We start from the raw sequence: 15,318 nt of genomic DNA, 5'->3' as shown, positions 1-15,318 counted from the left end.
TGTGTGAGACACTCATGGCTCATGCTTCTAACCCAATATTTTGGTCATGGCTTTTAGGACTCATCCTGTACTGATTCAAGGAGAGACCTCTGTTGGTAAAACCAGTTTAATTCGCTGGTTGGCTGCTGCTACTGGGAATCATTGTGTAAGGATTAACAACCATGAGCATACTGATATCCAAGAATATATTGGCTGTTACACATCAGATGCCTCTGGAAAGTTGGTATTTAAAGAAGGTAAGTGAGCATGTTCTATATACTCCAAATTCTTGTCTCATTTCAGTGGCTAGTTTTTTGGTTTTTTCCTTTCCTGATTAACTTGTCTGGTTTATTACAATGTAGAGATGACTTGACATAAAGTAGTTGCACTTTAATGATAATCACTTGTGTGATTTTCAGTGAAATCTGAAAAGTTCATGTCTGTCTCAGCATGCTTGTCCCACGGGACCTAAAGATGATAAGCCTACAATTAAAACAATACTGTTGCTTCATTCTCTGGATCAGTGCTCATCCTGAATGAAATGGGCTGCTGAAAGTATCTGAGTGCATGCTTCTGTTAGATTTGCTTTATAAGATTTTTAACTAGGAATTTTTTTGTTCACCGCAAGGCATTCTCATAGATGCAATGAGAAAGGGCTACTGGATCGTACTAGATGAATTGAATTTGGCTCCCACTGATGTTCTGGAGGCTCTCAACCGCTTGTTGGATGATAACAGAGAGCTGTTCATTACTGAGACTCAGGAGGTTGTCAAAGCTCACCCTCGCTTCATGCTGTTTGCCACACAGAACCCTCCAGGTCTCTATGGTGGCAGAAAGGTCTGTATGCTCTATTCCTTTTGGGTAGCTAAGACTTCAGGGAGTTAGTCTCTCATACATACAGTGTGATGTGAAAATGTTTTGATGTGTAGCATCGTGAATCTCTCAAGAGGGAGAGAGTTGAGGTGGCTGTGGACTGTCGGTACAGCTGGGCTCTGTTTAGGTGAGTTCCTTGTTTCATGGATACAGAATTTCTAATTAATTTTAGGCAGTTGAGATTTAAGTGATTTAGTGAACTGGAGTTCATGTATACTATACTTGAATCAGCGTTTCTTGTCCAAGAGCACTGGAAAAAAGATTCAACTTAGGCTGTAGAAGTCCATTTTGTACTGGTTTTTGTTTGGAATATGTACTTGTCTTCATAATGACTGGTATGGTGCTGTGCTTTGGATTTGTGATGAAAACAATGTTGATAGCACAGGGATGTCTTAATTGTTGGTGGGCAAAGCTTGCACAGATTCAAGGCCCTTTGTGCTTCTCACACTGCCCCACCTACTTGTGGAGTAGGTGGGGGTGCATGAGAAGCTGTGAAGGGACACAGCTGGGACAGCTGACCCCAAAGGGATGTTCCATGTCATATGACATTGTGCTCATCAGTCAAAACTGGGAGGAGGAGAAAGAAGGGGAGTTCAGTGTTTGTTTCCCTAAGTAACTCTGGTGTGTGATGAAGCCCTTGCTTCCTGGAGATGGCTGAATACCTGCCTATTGATGTGAAGTGATGAATGAATTGCTAATTTTGCTTTGCTTGCACATGCACCTTTTGCTTTACCTATGATACTGTCTCAGCCTAGAAGTTTTATCACTTTTACCCTTCCAATACTCCCATTGTCAGGAGAGTGAGCTTGTGGCTTTGTAATGCTTAGCTGCCTATGCCCTTAAAGCACTCAGTCCATTTTAAAGCTTTTGTCCTCATCCAGATTGTCTCTTATGCTTTGTTTCAATGTTGATGTGTATGTGTTAATTTGTATGCTATGGCACTATTCTTATTTCCTTTGGATGTGTATGTGTTAATTTGTATGCTATGGCACTATTCTTATTTCCAACAGTGGTGTGGTCTCATATTTTAGGTTTTGTCCAGAGCCTTCAGAAATCGTTTTGTGGAGCTGCATTTTGATGAACTGCCAAGTGCTGAACTGGAAACCATCCTGCACAAGCGATGCAGTTTGCCACCTTCTTACTGCAGCAAGCTTGTCAAAGTCATGTTAGACCTGCAAGTATGAGAGTCTTTTTTCTTTTAGTATATGAAATGCAAACGTACTTCAAAGTAACATGCACTAAGTAATAGAAATTCCTTTGGGGAGGAGGTATTGTTGGCTGAAGGATATTTAAAATCCTAAACCATGGAGACAACCCACCAAGGTACTAATTTTCAGTGGTTAAGACTAAGACTAGGGAAGGTGATGTCATATTTGAGAGAAAGCTAGGAGTAAAAAATAAAAAAAAACCCCACCAAAACCCAAAAAAAACAAACAAAAAAACTAGACACCTTGGGATTTAATGTGTAGAATTTAATGTAGCTCCTTGCTCTGGAGCCAAAGCACAGTATTGGATTTGTAGGAGTCTTTGGGTCATGTGAAATTTGGTATTATTTTTAAGCAGCAATTTTGGATATGCTTGGATACTCCTGTATTAAACAGACTTTTGACACTTAGTGTGTAATTAAAACTACCTTGTATTTAAAAGCAATTACTGCAGCACAAACTGGATTTTGTTGTATTCCAGGTACCTATTGTATTCTTCGTTGATGTTTTTTTTTTAAATTATTATTATCTAAATTAATTCATTACTGGTGCTCATCAAATACCTGCCTAAAAGAAGTTAATGTTTAGACGTTGTGGTTCTACTGGACTTCTTTTTGTTGTTATTCATAAAATTTTCTTGTTGCAATGTCATTGCAGAGAGGGGTGATTAGCTTTGCTTGAAGTATTTGGGCAGGTTGATGAAAAAATACCTCACTTTTGTTCTTGTGGCAGTCTTACCGCAGAGGTTCGACGGTGTTTGCTGGAAAGCACGGATTCATTACCCTGCGGGATCTGTTCCGCTGGGCTGAAAGGTACAGGTTGGCAGAGCAGCCGCAGAAGGATTATGACTGGCTTCAGCACTTAGCAAATGATGGTGAGCTCTGCTGCCCCAGCATTTTAAATGTCTGTAGAATCGCTTTCCAGCCCCATTTAAGTGTAAATTTTTGTTGCTGGTTACCCAGGTAGTAATTGCTTTCTGTCTTCCTCTGTTTTGTAGGTTTTATGCTTCTGGCAGGCAGAGTCAGGAAACAAGAGGAGGTGGATGTTATTCAAAATGTCATTGAAAAACACTTCAAGAAAAAAATATATCCTGAGTCTCTCTTCTCAGGGGAAAGTGTCAAAAAGCTACTGGGTGAGTTTCCTAGAGGGGTCCCACTGGTAGATCTCTAGATGTGACTGAAGCTGATGGATTGCTTTGTGTTGTGCAGCTAAGTCTTCCACATGGATATCAGTGATGGACAGAGATTTTAGCCATGTTGTCTGGACTCAAGGGATGAGGAGACTTGCCACGTTGGTGGGACGAGCCCTGGAGTTTGGTGAACCAGTTCTGCTGGTGGGAGACACTGGGTAATCTTTTTATGATGTTCTTGGTAGTGCTGCACCAGCTGCTGAGCTGGAGACAAAATGATTGTGTGAGCTTCAGTGCTGCTTTGGTCTGGGACATTTGAGCCTGTCTCATGGCAGACTTGCAGCTGCTGTTCTTCACAGTTCCTTTCTGAGAGGAAGCAGATGCATCTCATTTAACCTGTATCTTTGATGGGTTTATCTGCATTGTGTAACTACACAGAAGTTATATAAAAGTAGTAAAATAAAAGTGAACTGACTTCTGTCCCCAGCTTACGAGGTGCCCTGTAGAATCTCACTGTGCCTCACAGGAGTGGCTGCTTTTGGGGAATTGTGACATTTTTCTCTTAGAGAGCACATTCAATTTGCATGTTTTATGAACATTCAAATACAGTCTTGCTACCACTTCTCGACCTCATATGCTGTAGTGGAGGTCGTGGAAGTAGGTACTGTCTGCTCCTGTGCTGGTTATAAATTTGTAGAGTAAATTTTTATGGAAGAGAAGGAAAGAAAAATGCAAGAAAGGAGAGAAGGAAAAGGTACTTGGGTAGTAAATGAAAACTAGATACTCAGCAGTTTATTCTCTTGGTGTTAGGCTTGGTCTAGACATGTAGCATTTCCAGTTCCGTGAAATGTTAGTCTGGTTGAGTATCTGTAAGGGCAAGCTGAAATAAATTTGACTTTGAACATGCAGAAATCCATCAATGCAGCTATTGATTTAAATTTAATTAAAGGCCTCTTGTGCAAGTCAGCAATAGTTGTGCCAAAAATGGCTTCACTTTGCATACATTTCTTTCAAGGAAAGGAGCAGAAGAAAATTTGCATGCTGGGCCTTTGCCTCCTAGCTCTTCAATGAAAGTATGAATCCTGTCCAAAGTGAGCTGATTGTTTGGTTTTGCTTCTTTTTTAAATTCATCCTGTTTAATTAAATTACTTGTTTGCAGGTGTGGTAAAACCACCATTTGTCAGATCTTTGCAGCATTAGCAAATCAGAAGCTGTACTCAGTGAATTGCCACCTGCACATGGAGACATCAGACTTCCTGGGAGGGCTGCGACCAGTCAGGCAGAGGTCCAAGGAGCAGGTTTGTCTTGCACCACTAATACCTTGGGTGGTGTCACCATGGAAAAAAAAAAAGGAGCAGTTACAACTTCTCACATTCTTTCCATTTTTAGGAGGAATCTGATGGTTCTAGACTCTTTGAGTGGTGTGATGGACCTCTTGTTTTAGCAATGAAGGAGGAGGGTTTTTTCCTCCTTGATGAGATTTCTTTAGCTGATGATTCTGTACTAGAGCGGCTCAACAGGTATGTCTGAAACGTGGTAGTACTAAGCATCCTCAGTGTGTCTGTTCATTATCCAAACATGAGTGGGGTAAATCTGACTTCTTTTAGGCACTTGTTTCCTGGCTTAGGTGAGCTGCTCTCTTGCTGAAAAGGAAAATGGTACAAATAAAACTTGAAAGTAAAATCCTAGTTTACCATCTGCAGTATTAATGTTTTCCACCTGCCAGTGAGCTCCTGAAATTATGTATCTTGTCAAATCCCAGGAACAAAATCTAGTTATTCCTCTCTTTTGTGTGTGTGTAAAGAAAACCCCCAGAACAACTAAAGTATAAATTCAGCTTCATTATCTGTTTGCAGCAGTATCCCTCATTTTAGTCTTTTCTGTTACCCATTATATTGGGTAAAGGAAAGTTTGTCTGGGCCAATTAATATGATTTTCATTTTTAAGTGAACTTTTGAAGTGTGGAGCAAAATTTAAGCAATATTTTTTACCTTCTCTCTAGTGTTCTTGAAGCTGAAAAGACATTGGTACTTGCTGAAAAAGGCGGCCAAGATGATGAGGAGAATGAAGTAGAGCTATTAGTTGCAGGAAAGAAATTCCGCATCCTTGCAACCATGAACCCAGGAGGTGACTTTGGGAAAAAAGAGGTAAATGCCAAAACATCTGGAAATACAGCATGCATCTTCTGGTCGTACTGACCATTAAGTGGTTGGAGGTGCAATGCAAAATGCATCTTGCCAGTTCTGGCATCCAGTGCTTTCTAGTTGGCATCTGATTCGTTGCTCTAAAGGAGGATTGGGGTGAATCTGTTTTCTGCCACTTCTGTGGGCTATCACTGTCCACTGTCAATGAATACTCAGCAAAATGTCAAAGGAAGCTTCAGGCCTCTAAAAATACTCTAGTTAGGCTTGATATATAGAATCAAGCCTAATTTTATTCAAGTACAGGAACTGTGACTTGTGAAGCAAGTAAATCCAGGTCTCTGGGGTAGTACAAAGTTGCATGTCAGATTTTTCTCCTTAATGCTATTCAGAAAGTGATGGTCATCTTGTGTTTCTTAGTGAACAATGAGCATCACATCCCAAAATAGCTTTTTCATTAAATGAAAAAATTTGTTTCTGAAGTTGAGAATTAAGTAATTTAAAACATGTTTAAAAATACCCGTAAGACAACCAAACACTACAACTTGTAAGCAGTTTTGGAAGCTTGATTTGTAAAAAATAACCAGGAGCTCTTTTACTCGAAAGAAGATGGGTACTCCCTTTAAAGTGGTTTCTGAAGCAGAGAACCACTCATTGAAGCCATGTGTTTAAACAGGATTTATTTCTGGATTGCATTTGTGCTATTCATTTTTGTTTGACCAATTCAGCCAAGGAAGAGAGGAATTCAAGAAACAAGTTGTAATTGAAGGCAAATTTCCGTGTGGTGGTTTGCCTTTGTAAGCAAAGGGAGATTACAGAGCCGTTGTTTGATACATGGTGTCCTAAAATGAGTGGAGCTTTGGTGCTTGCAAACCAGCTCAGTTTCTTCCTATATTCTTTTGAACTTTCTATATCACCCATTTCTTGCATTGTTGCCACTACCAGACAACTTAAAAATCCTTCTTTCAAAGATTTTCTTACAAAGTGTCTCTGTCAAAATTAGATGGAAAGATCTATCTAGTTCATTTTATTTATTGTTTACAAGTACGGTGACTACAAGGCTGTTGTTAACTGACCTTTAGGGAAGATGTTGTAATGAATCTTTAATTGATCTGTCACTCTGTTTGCAGCTTTCCCCTGCGCTGCGCAACAGATTTACAGAAATATGGTGTCCACAGAGCAATGGCCGCGATGATTTGATCCAGATTGTAAAACACAATCTTCATCCAGGATTGTCTCTGGGTGCAATAAACCATGAGGGTAGGTATTTCTGTGTGTTGGTATTCAAATATTGGTAAGAAAATAAGGCGTTTGGAGGCTGCCAACCTTTCCTCAGCATGTGTACCACTGTCACCCTTCCTCTGCTACATTTCTTCCTGAAGACAGTGTGATATATTCCAGACTTTATTCTTCCTTCACTGTTTATCTTATATGTCTAGCCAGAAGTAAATTCAAGGTTGTGTTTACTTCACCATCCAAGTAGTTTAACTATCCCCAGCCCTTCAGTGTTCCAGATTTGTTTTAATATAGAGTGTTGAAAGAACTGGTACTTCATTTTCTGCCAGCAGCTTCACTGTTAGTATTAGTCACTTGATGCTGTCTTGTTACCTGAATTTAACAGCATTTGTAACAACAGCTCAGGCAGGAGCTTTCTCTTCTCTTATTCTGTTTCTAGGATATAGAGTACCCATCCACATTGCTCATGCAGTTGTACCTACTTTGAAGATGTTTTTACAGCAGTGTAGTAGATGTGACCAAAAAAATGGTAACTCAAATTTATTTGGTGGGGTTTTGTTTGTTTGTTTTTTAATTTTTTTTTTAGGGGCAGACATAGCAGAACTCATGATGGACTTTGTTGAATGGCTGACTAATCAAGAGTTTGGTCGCCAGTGTATTCTCAGTGTGAGAGACATCTTGGCCTGGGTTAATTTTATGAATATCATGGCAGAGGATGAGTCGAGTTCTGCCAAGGGATGCAGCCACCTTAACATTTCTCCATGGATGTCTTTTATCCATGCTGCATGTTTGGTGTATATTGATGGAATAGGATCAGGTAAGTCTTCAGTGCTCATTTGGTAGGAAAAAATACGAAACTGTGTATTTGTATTAATATTTTTAGTCAAATGCAAACAAAGTGCTTTGGGGCAGCATGGGACTCTTCTACGAGACGTTTTCACTTCCATTTGACAACCTTCTGTACATCATGTGCCTTTTCTGTGGTTCAGTAACAAGAGTTTGAGTAATAGAGCAAGCTGAAGTAAATTAGAGGGATTAATAATATTACAAAGGCTAGCATACAAATTAAGAAAACCTGTGGTTTTTGAGTTGATGTGGTTTTACTGAGCTGATACAATACTGGAGCACATGAGCACACACTATGCTCCCTATCCCCCACTGCACATGTCAGCATCTGTCTGTGCTGGCATGCACCATGCACATAGCTGAGAATGCATATTTGTGCGTTTGGCTGCTGGCCCAGCTGATAAACAGTAGATAAGGGAGAGGAGGAAAAGCGGAAGGCACAAAGAAATGCCAGAAGAGAAAGCCTGGGGCCATTGGCAAGGGATCAGATTGATTGTGATGGTAGAAGAAAGGGAGTTGGAAGTACGGTGTCCTTGGTTCTGTTGCTCACAGAACAATCTGTCCATGGTAAATAGTACTGGAAGCACTGAAAACATTAAAATAAAATATAAACCTGCATGCACATGAAGGGGTGAGTTTCTTGTCGTAAGATGGATGTGCTTAGTTATGTTTTGAAGCACACTTTACTTTCCTAATTACAGGTACAACATCCTGCTCAGCTGATACGGCTTTATTAGCTCGTGAGAAATGCCTCACATTCTTACATGAGAAAATGAGTCAATTCTTTGAGCTGACTGATTATCAGAAGAATGAACTAAAGATTTATGACAGAACAAAGGAAAAAGAGGTTGTATGGATGGACAACTTTATGGGAATTCACCCGTTTTTTATTCCAAGAGGTAAGAGACTGGGAGTGGGTGGACATTTATTCTGTGATTTATATTTTCAGTAGTTTTTTTATTCTAAGTATTTTGTAAATATAAGTAGGATACCTGAACCATCATAGAACAATTTATTGGTTCTTAAGCTTTAGAAAAATCCCTTTTCTGCCTCCGAGTGTGTAGATTAAAATTCAGTCACATTTGTTAAGACACATCTGTTCATTCCTTTTTTTCATTACTTCTTAATGGCCTAATTTTCATAGACTTTTTTGGTGTAACAAAGCTTTTTTTGAGTTGTGATTTTCTGTCACTTCTGTATGCTCAGAATGCCTGTTAACTTCCACTAACCAAAGCTGCAGCTCATCCTGGCCCCTGTGCAAAGCATGGAAACCAGGGGTCCTGAGTACAAAGCTGAACAGAATGGAGGTTAATGCCATGCCTTGCTCTAGGCTTTCAAATATTTACTGCAATTTTGGCAAAATCATTACATCTCTGCATTTCAGTTCCTCATGGGACAAAAAAATGCAAATGGAACTAGCAAAACACTGCTTCTTACCCTTAAAATACCACAACAGGACCAAAAAGTGATGACTCTGAGCTTTCTAACTCAGCTGGTTAGTTTTTAGCACATGGACCTGTGTGTTCCTAATGCTGTATTAATTGTTCATATTTGAACTTTCTGGCATTCATGGATTGTGTTAGTCATGCATAAAATTGTACAAAGTAAAGCTTTTTTGTAAATTGCTTAATTCCCCTCTGCTGATTAGTTCACAAAAGGAATCTCTTTGGATCCCTTTCCTACTAAACAGGTATCAGTTTGTGTAGGATGCATTGGTGATTAATATCTTGTATACATGAGTAATGCAGTATTACATATTTGGGGGAGTGATGTCCAAGGAGCTATACTGGCTGGAAGTTGGCAGACAAACTGTTCTCTCTCTCTACTGTATGCCATAATAACAGTAAAGGAGAAGCAAACTTTTACCTAAGAGGATGTTCCTTCACAGAGCTGGCAGTGTATGGAACAGATTAATCTGGAGCATAACTGGATTGTATCCCTTAGTGTAAATTTTTCAAGAGCTGCTTCTGAGTTTTAGATCCACATGACTGAAGTGCAAGAACACATTTATGTTTGTTCAGGAATAGATCTCTAGTTTAAGTCATGAACCAGGAGGTATTGAGGTTTCATGGCAAAATAAATCCTACGTCCATATGCTTGTTTTGCAAAATTCAGTATAAATATGTGGAGATGGGCTGAGATGCAGCTATGGGTCAAACAAAGTGTATGTACCACATCTCCAAAAACAACACATGAGCTGGATCTCCATTGCTTGCTGTACTGAGATCAGCAATTTATAGACAGAGTGAGCTCATTCAGAGGCACACTGTCAGCACCTCCAGCATAAACATTCTTTAATTGTTTAATTGTTTTCTGATTTATCTTTATTTTAGGCCCTGTTCTCCAGAGGAACAACATGACAGATTATGCTTTAAATGCTGGGACCACAGCAATGAATGCACAAAGACTGTTAAGAGCCCTACAACTTAACAAACCTATTTTGTTGGAGGGCTCACCAGGAGTGGGCAAGACCAGCCTAGTTTCTGCCCTGGCAAAAGCCTCAGGGAACTGTCTTGTTCGAATCAACCTGTCTGAGCAAACGGTAGAATAAAATATTATCTTCAGTACTTGGTGTTTATGGCAGGGTAGAAGCTCTGTATAACTTTTAAAGTGCAGTTCTCTTTACCTTTGGCACTGTGTCTGAAATGTCAGTTTTTCCTTCTTGGTCTCAAAACTGAATGGGAGGGGGAAGCAGACAGCAGTAAGCTTCTGTGAGTGAATGCCAATTCCCAAATATTTCTGTTCTTTTCAGGTGAAGCCATGCATATCTTTGTCTACTGTGTTCTTCTTGGCTTCTGCAATATTACTAGAAAAAGGCTTTAAGCCTTCTTAGCTTTTCTGTCCCAATTTAAATTTTTGTTGTTAAATATTGCACCTGGTCACTGGAGTCCTATAATGGAAAAGCTTTCAGCATTTTGCAATTGCTGAAAATTTTTAATTAGACCTAGCGTGTAGGTATTAAAAGGGAAGGGAGAAAATGTTAAGTAAAGTTAACAAATGCTGTCTATGAACTTCTGTTAAATTTTGTAATTCCTCAACTCCCCTGTTCTGTTCTTTATTCCCAAAGGATGTGACAGACTTGTTTGGGACAGACTTGCCTGTTGAAGGTGGGAAGGGAGGAGAATTTGCCTGGCGTGATGGACCGCTGTTAGCAGCATTAAAGGCTGGACACTGGATTGTGTTAGATGAGGTAAATTCAGGTCTGGGGTCAAATTAAGTGGAATGTTTTAGAAGAGCAAATTTGTTGATTTGGCTTGTAGAATAAATAGCTTTGAGTGCTGACGATCTCCCTTCATGGAGGCAGGTGATGTCTAGACTTCCTTGAGACAAGAGAACAAGGATTGAATCCCAGCTTAAATTATTGCAGAAAACCGAGGATAGGTTTGATTTTACATTTGAAAGTTTTTAGGGAAGAATGTCAACAGAAGTTTTGGTACAAGTGTTCTTTATGGATACAGTTTCACTGAAATAGAAGGTGTCCTTCTGGGGACTAATGTACTGTGTTGGTTACTGATTTAATTGAGATGGGGAAGAGTTCCATCTTGCAAGTATAAGCTTTCCTGCCACTGCAGGTTTTTTGATGTACCATGTAGCAAGTGCTTTCAAGCATGTGTGTGCACAGATCTGCCTTCTTGGCAAGATGTGTTTCAATTACTGCAGAGTGCAAAATCTTCAGTTCTTTAGCCCCCTGTATACCTCCTTTTCCCCCTCTATTGAGAAGAATGCCACTTCAACCAACCACTGTAATTAAATAGCTGAGACTGCCTTAATTTAAACAAACAAACAAACAGAATGTTCTGAGTGCCACAAATGTATGAACATAAATTCAGGAAAACAGTCTTGAAAGTGCAGGTTTTAAAATTGAGAATAATGTTATCACAGTGAAAAAACATAGTACAAATAATAAGTGAACATCAGGAAGTGTTAGTTGCTCCAGTATAATACCGGTCTAGCTGGTGGTAATAACTTGTGTTAGTTCTAGAAGAGCAATGAGATGGAATTTTACCTTCTATAAATCTCAGACTATTAGACTAGAGCGTATGCAAAAATGTTTTGTGGGGCATTAATATTGTATCCTTATTTCTTTCCTCCAGTTGAATCTGGCTTCTCAGTCTGTGTTAGAGGGGCTTAATGCGTGCTTTGACCACAGAGCTGAGATTTATGTTCCAGAATTGGGAATGAATTTTCATGTACAGCACAAGACGACTAAGATTTTTGGATGCCAGAATCCATACAGACAAGGAGGTGGAAGAAAGGGTCTCCCCAAGTCCTTTCTTAATAGATTTACACAGGCAAGCTTATTTGTTTGATTTCAACTACATCATGATCCTGTCTCATAGGTTTCTGACTTTATAAACACTCTGAATTCTCTTGACTTTATAGGTGTATGTTGATCCACTCTCAGCAGAAGATATGAAGTTTATTGGGAATATATTGTTTCCTGCTATTGATAAAACTATTATTGCTAAAATGGTTGCTTTCAATAACAAGGTAAACATATTTTAATTTCTTTTCTGTAGAAGTAAGCAGAATGCAGTAAGATTAGAAAAAAATTAAGTATAATGTTTTATTTCCAAGCATTTTTATAGAGAAGTGTGTGGGTAAAAAAAGAGGGATGGAAATATATGCAGAGGAAAGTAAAGAACGCCACTAAACCTGAATTCTTGTACCATGACAATCAGATGCTGTGTTGATATTTGACAAGGCACTGTTTTTCACAGAAGATAGAAGGTATATACACAGGAGAAAGTAGTATTCTGTGACCTTAGGTAAAATCTCTTGTGTCAGCATCTTACTACATATTCATTCTTTACAGGGCAAGAGTAAACTGCAAAATTGAGCTGAGTGTTAAGAGAAACAGTAGAGACAAACTAAATCAAGCTTTAGCTCCTAAGATATCTTCAGCAAAGTAAATTCAACCTCCTCTTTCAGTTGTCTTTGTATTCTAAGCAGTGCCAAAGGCAGAAGTTCAATCAACATTTAAAAAAATATTCGAAGACCAGCTTGTGGATGGAATAAAAAATTATTTTTTAATTGCTAGCTTTTTTTTTTTCAGATTGAGAAAGAAGTAATGGCTGAAAAAAAGTGGGGACAGAAAGGAGGACCCTGGGAGTTCAACTTACGTGATCTTTTCCGCTGGTGCCAGCTTATGCTTGTTGACCAGTCACCAGTGTGTTATGATCCAGGCCAGCATGTGTTTTTGGTGTATGGAGAAAGAATGAGAACCAGAGAAGACAAAGAAAAGGTGAGCCATTGTTCTTCCTCCTTTCTCTTCAGATGGTCAGGATGTATTTATAGAAATCCAGGTATAGATCTCCACTTTGAAGATTCCTTGCAATTCATTCATAGACACTTACCTCTTAAAAATGAAAAATAGGTTTGTTTGGAGTTTTGGGGTTTGCTGTAGATACCTGCTCCCCTTGCTATTTGAAATACCAATTTAATTAATATAAAAGCAGACAGCTGATGTAAATGAAGGCAAGTAGAAAAACAAAGGACTTAAAACACATCGTAGTCTTGTGTGATTCTGTATTAAGTAATGTATTGCTACCTACTTATCCCTCTCTTGCTTAGAAATCCTGTGCTTTTGTTTTATTTCACACCATTTAAATGGTATTAAACTGGAAAGTCAGATTGTGAAACTGAAGTTACTGGCTGTATGTGACTGGCTATTTCCTCATGAGTTTACTGTCCCCTCTTTGTGACATTGTTATATTTTTCGGTGTTACCAAAGAAAGAACTTATTTATGAATAAATTCTATCCCACTATTTTGTTAAAGAGAAACATTGCTTACAGTATTTCAAGTCTCAGGAAACCATGATTAATGAAAGGGTTGCTGTGGGCAGCTCACACTCACACTGTTTGCTGCACTTCGACTTAAATGAGCTTGTGATTTACAGTGTTAGTTACTGTTGTACAGCTGTGGAGCTGAGAGGAAAAGATACTTCAGCTGTAAGCCTTTAGAAGTGAATCTTTGGAACAGTGGATAACTTGAACTGATAAGTTTCTCTTGCTGTTTTAACTGTTCTAGGTTATTTCTGTATACAGAGACGTTTTTGGCCAGGAGGCTGATGTGTATACAGGAACCAGGGGGTTTCACATCAATCCATATAATGTTCAGGTAAACTGTTGACAAGGGATTTTGTGACGAGATAGGGAAGGAAGCACCTTGCACAGCTAAACTCCATTTGCCTCTGTCTGTCATCCCTTTCAGATTGGTTATTCAGTTCTTTCTCGTGGCAGCTATATTCCTCATTCTGGCAGAACTCTCTCACTTCTGCATCATTCACTGCAGTCCCTGGAGTCTATAATGAAGTGTGTGCACATGAGCTGGATGGTGATCCTGGTGGGCCCAGCAGCTGTTGGCAAAACCAGTCTGGTGGAGCTGTTGGCCCATCTCACCGGCCATCGGCTGAAGATCATGGCGATGAACAGCGCAATGGATACAACTGAACTCCTGGGTGGATTTGAGCAGGTAAATACTGTTTTGGTAATATGGCAGAATTTCTCCTTCCTACCTAATAGTGGCCAGTCTGCTGTGAGTTTAGTGTTTGTAAACAGAGCCTTGTGCATGAACTAACTCCCTAATGCTCTGTTTGCAGGTTGATATCAACAGGCCATGGCAGCACCTCTTGGAAAAGGTGGAGAGTGCTGTGAGCACACTCGTAAGGGATAGTCTGCTCCTGGCAGAACTTTGTGCAGATGATGCTGAACTTGTGCTGCGTGCTTGGAGCAATTTCATCCTGAATTACAAACCCAAATCTCTGGGGGAAGGAGGTGGAAGTGTTACAGCTGAATTAGTGAGCAAACTGGAGGGAATACTTGTACTTATCCAGCGACTAAACAACAAAATAAATTCTTACACAAAGACAGGTATGTATGTTGGTTTTCCTCCTTCTTTTTTTTTTTTTTTCTTTTAATCACCGTTTAAAATAAGGCATCAATACTCACCAAATTTCATCTGATGGGGGAGAAGTGATGCAGAAAAGTACCTGTTCAGGGAGTAAAGTGTCAATCTGTTTTATATTTCTTTGTGCTTGCAAAGCTTTTCTATTCACATGGATTTTGCTTATGGGAGGCTACTGAAGAGCTGCTGTTATGTTCCCCTAAAAAGTAGGGAGCATATATGTCTATTAACAAAATAACTACTATTTTTCTTGAATGGTGCTGGAAGCTACTTCATTAATGTAAGTCTCAGTGTAAGATGTATTTCCTTTCAGAGTTTGCTCACCTGGTAGAAGAGTTCCGGCGTTTCAAGCTGCAGCACGCCCAGGCTGCTGACTGCAACAGCCATGGCACTTTTGAGTGGGTAGATGGGATGTTGGTTCAGGCCCTGCAATCTGGAGACTGGCTCTTAATGGACAATGTTAATTTCTGCAAGTAAGAGATTTTAGTGGCCTTGTTTCAGTGAACCCTTTGACTTCCCTGATTGACTTTGCCTCTTACTGAGTGGTTCACAACTGAATATTTTGCATTTGATAATACACAGGAGCAGTAAGTTAGAATTTCTGGAAAAAATTCCTTCTCAGACAGCTTAGCAGTTGACAGTTTTCCTGTTACCCTATAGAGGAGTTAGCAGTTTGGGTTTTGCTTAAGGGTGGTACTGTTTTGATTTCAGATCAGCAAGGGATCAATTTGGTACCTTTTTATGACCATATGAATTTGTTTTGAATGTAGCCCTTCTGTGCTGGACCGCTTGAATGCTTTGCTAGAACCAGGAGGTGTTCTGACCATGAGTGAGAGAGGTGTCATAGATGGCACGATTCCTACAATAGCTCCTCATCCAAACTTCAGGTACTTACTTCTGCTTTTTGTTTTGTTTTTGGCTTTTTTTTTGTTGTTGTTGTTTTTTTGTTTTTTTGGCCCCTTTATCAAATAGCAGGTTTAGAATAAAAATGTCATCAGTGA

At 39.4% G+C, this 15,318-nt stretch overlaps 1 protein-coding gene across 3 annotated transcripts in view; it reads left to right on the top strand.

Moving 5' to 3' along the window:
- The window catches only part of MDN1 (midasin AAA ATPase 1), a 90,481-nt gene that overhangs the window by 28,455 nt on the left and 46,708 nt on the right, over positions 1-15,318 (top strand). For all 3 annotated transcript variants that reach the window (XM_068184036.1, XM_068184034.1, XM_068184035.1), the window contains exons 24-45: positions 58-236; positions 608-816; positions 1,884-2,030; positions 2,790-2,931; positions 3,055-3,189; positions 3,266-3,404; positions 4,346-4,484; positions 4,576-4,706; positions 5,189-5,333; positions 6,458-6,587; positions 7,150-7,380; positions 8,111-8,308; positions 9,743-9,951; positions 10,477-10,599; positions 11,504-11,701; positions 11,793-11,900; positions 12,466-12,654; positions 13,442-13,531; positions 13,625-13,885; positions 14,013-14,283; positions 14,631-14,790; positions 15,088-15,204. In XM_068184036.1, coding sequence (XP_068040137.1) covers positions 58-236; positions 608-816; positions 1,884-2,030; positions 2,790-2,931; positions 3,055-3,189; positions 3,266-3,404; positions 4,346-4,484; positions 4,576-4,706; positions 5,189-5,333; positions 6,458-6,587; positions 7,150-7,380; positions 8,111-8,308; positions 9,743-9,951; positions 10,477-10,599; positions 11,504-11,701; positions 11,793-11,900; positions 12,466-12,654; positions 13,442-13,531; positions 13,625-13,885; positions 14,013-14,283; positions 14,631-14,790; positions 15,088-15,204 — 3,651 coding nt within the window. The remainder of the gene's footprint in view (positions 1-57; positions 237-607; positions 817-1,883; positions 2,031-2,789; positions 2,932-3,054; positions 3,190-3,265; positions 3,405-4,345; positions 4,485-4,575; positions 4,707-5,188; positions 5,334-6,457; positions 6,588-7,149; positions 7,381-8,110; positions 8,309-9,742; positions 9,952-10,476; positions 10,600-11,503; positions 11,702-11,792; positions 11,901-12,465; positions 12,655-13,441; positions 13,532-13,624; positions 13,886-14,012; positions 14,284-14,630; positions 14,791-15,087; positions 15,205-15,318) is intronic.

This window comes from Anomalospiza imberbis, chromosome 3 (assembly GCF_031753505.1).
Source record: "Anomalospiza imberbis isolate Cuckoo-Finch-1a 21T00152 chromosome 3, ASM3175350v1, whole genome shotgun sequence".
Taxonomy (NCBI): Eukaryota; Metazoa; Chordata; class Aves; order Passeriformes; family Viduidae; genus Anomalospiza; species Anomalospiza imberbis.
This window is presented reverse-complemented; position numbering and strand designations above follow the sequence as displayed.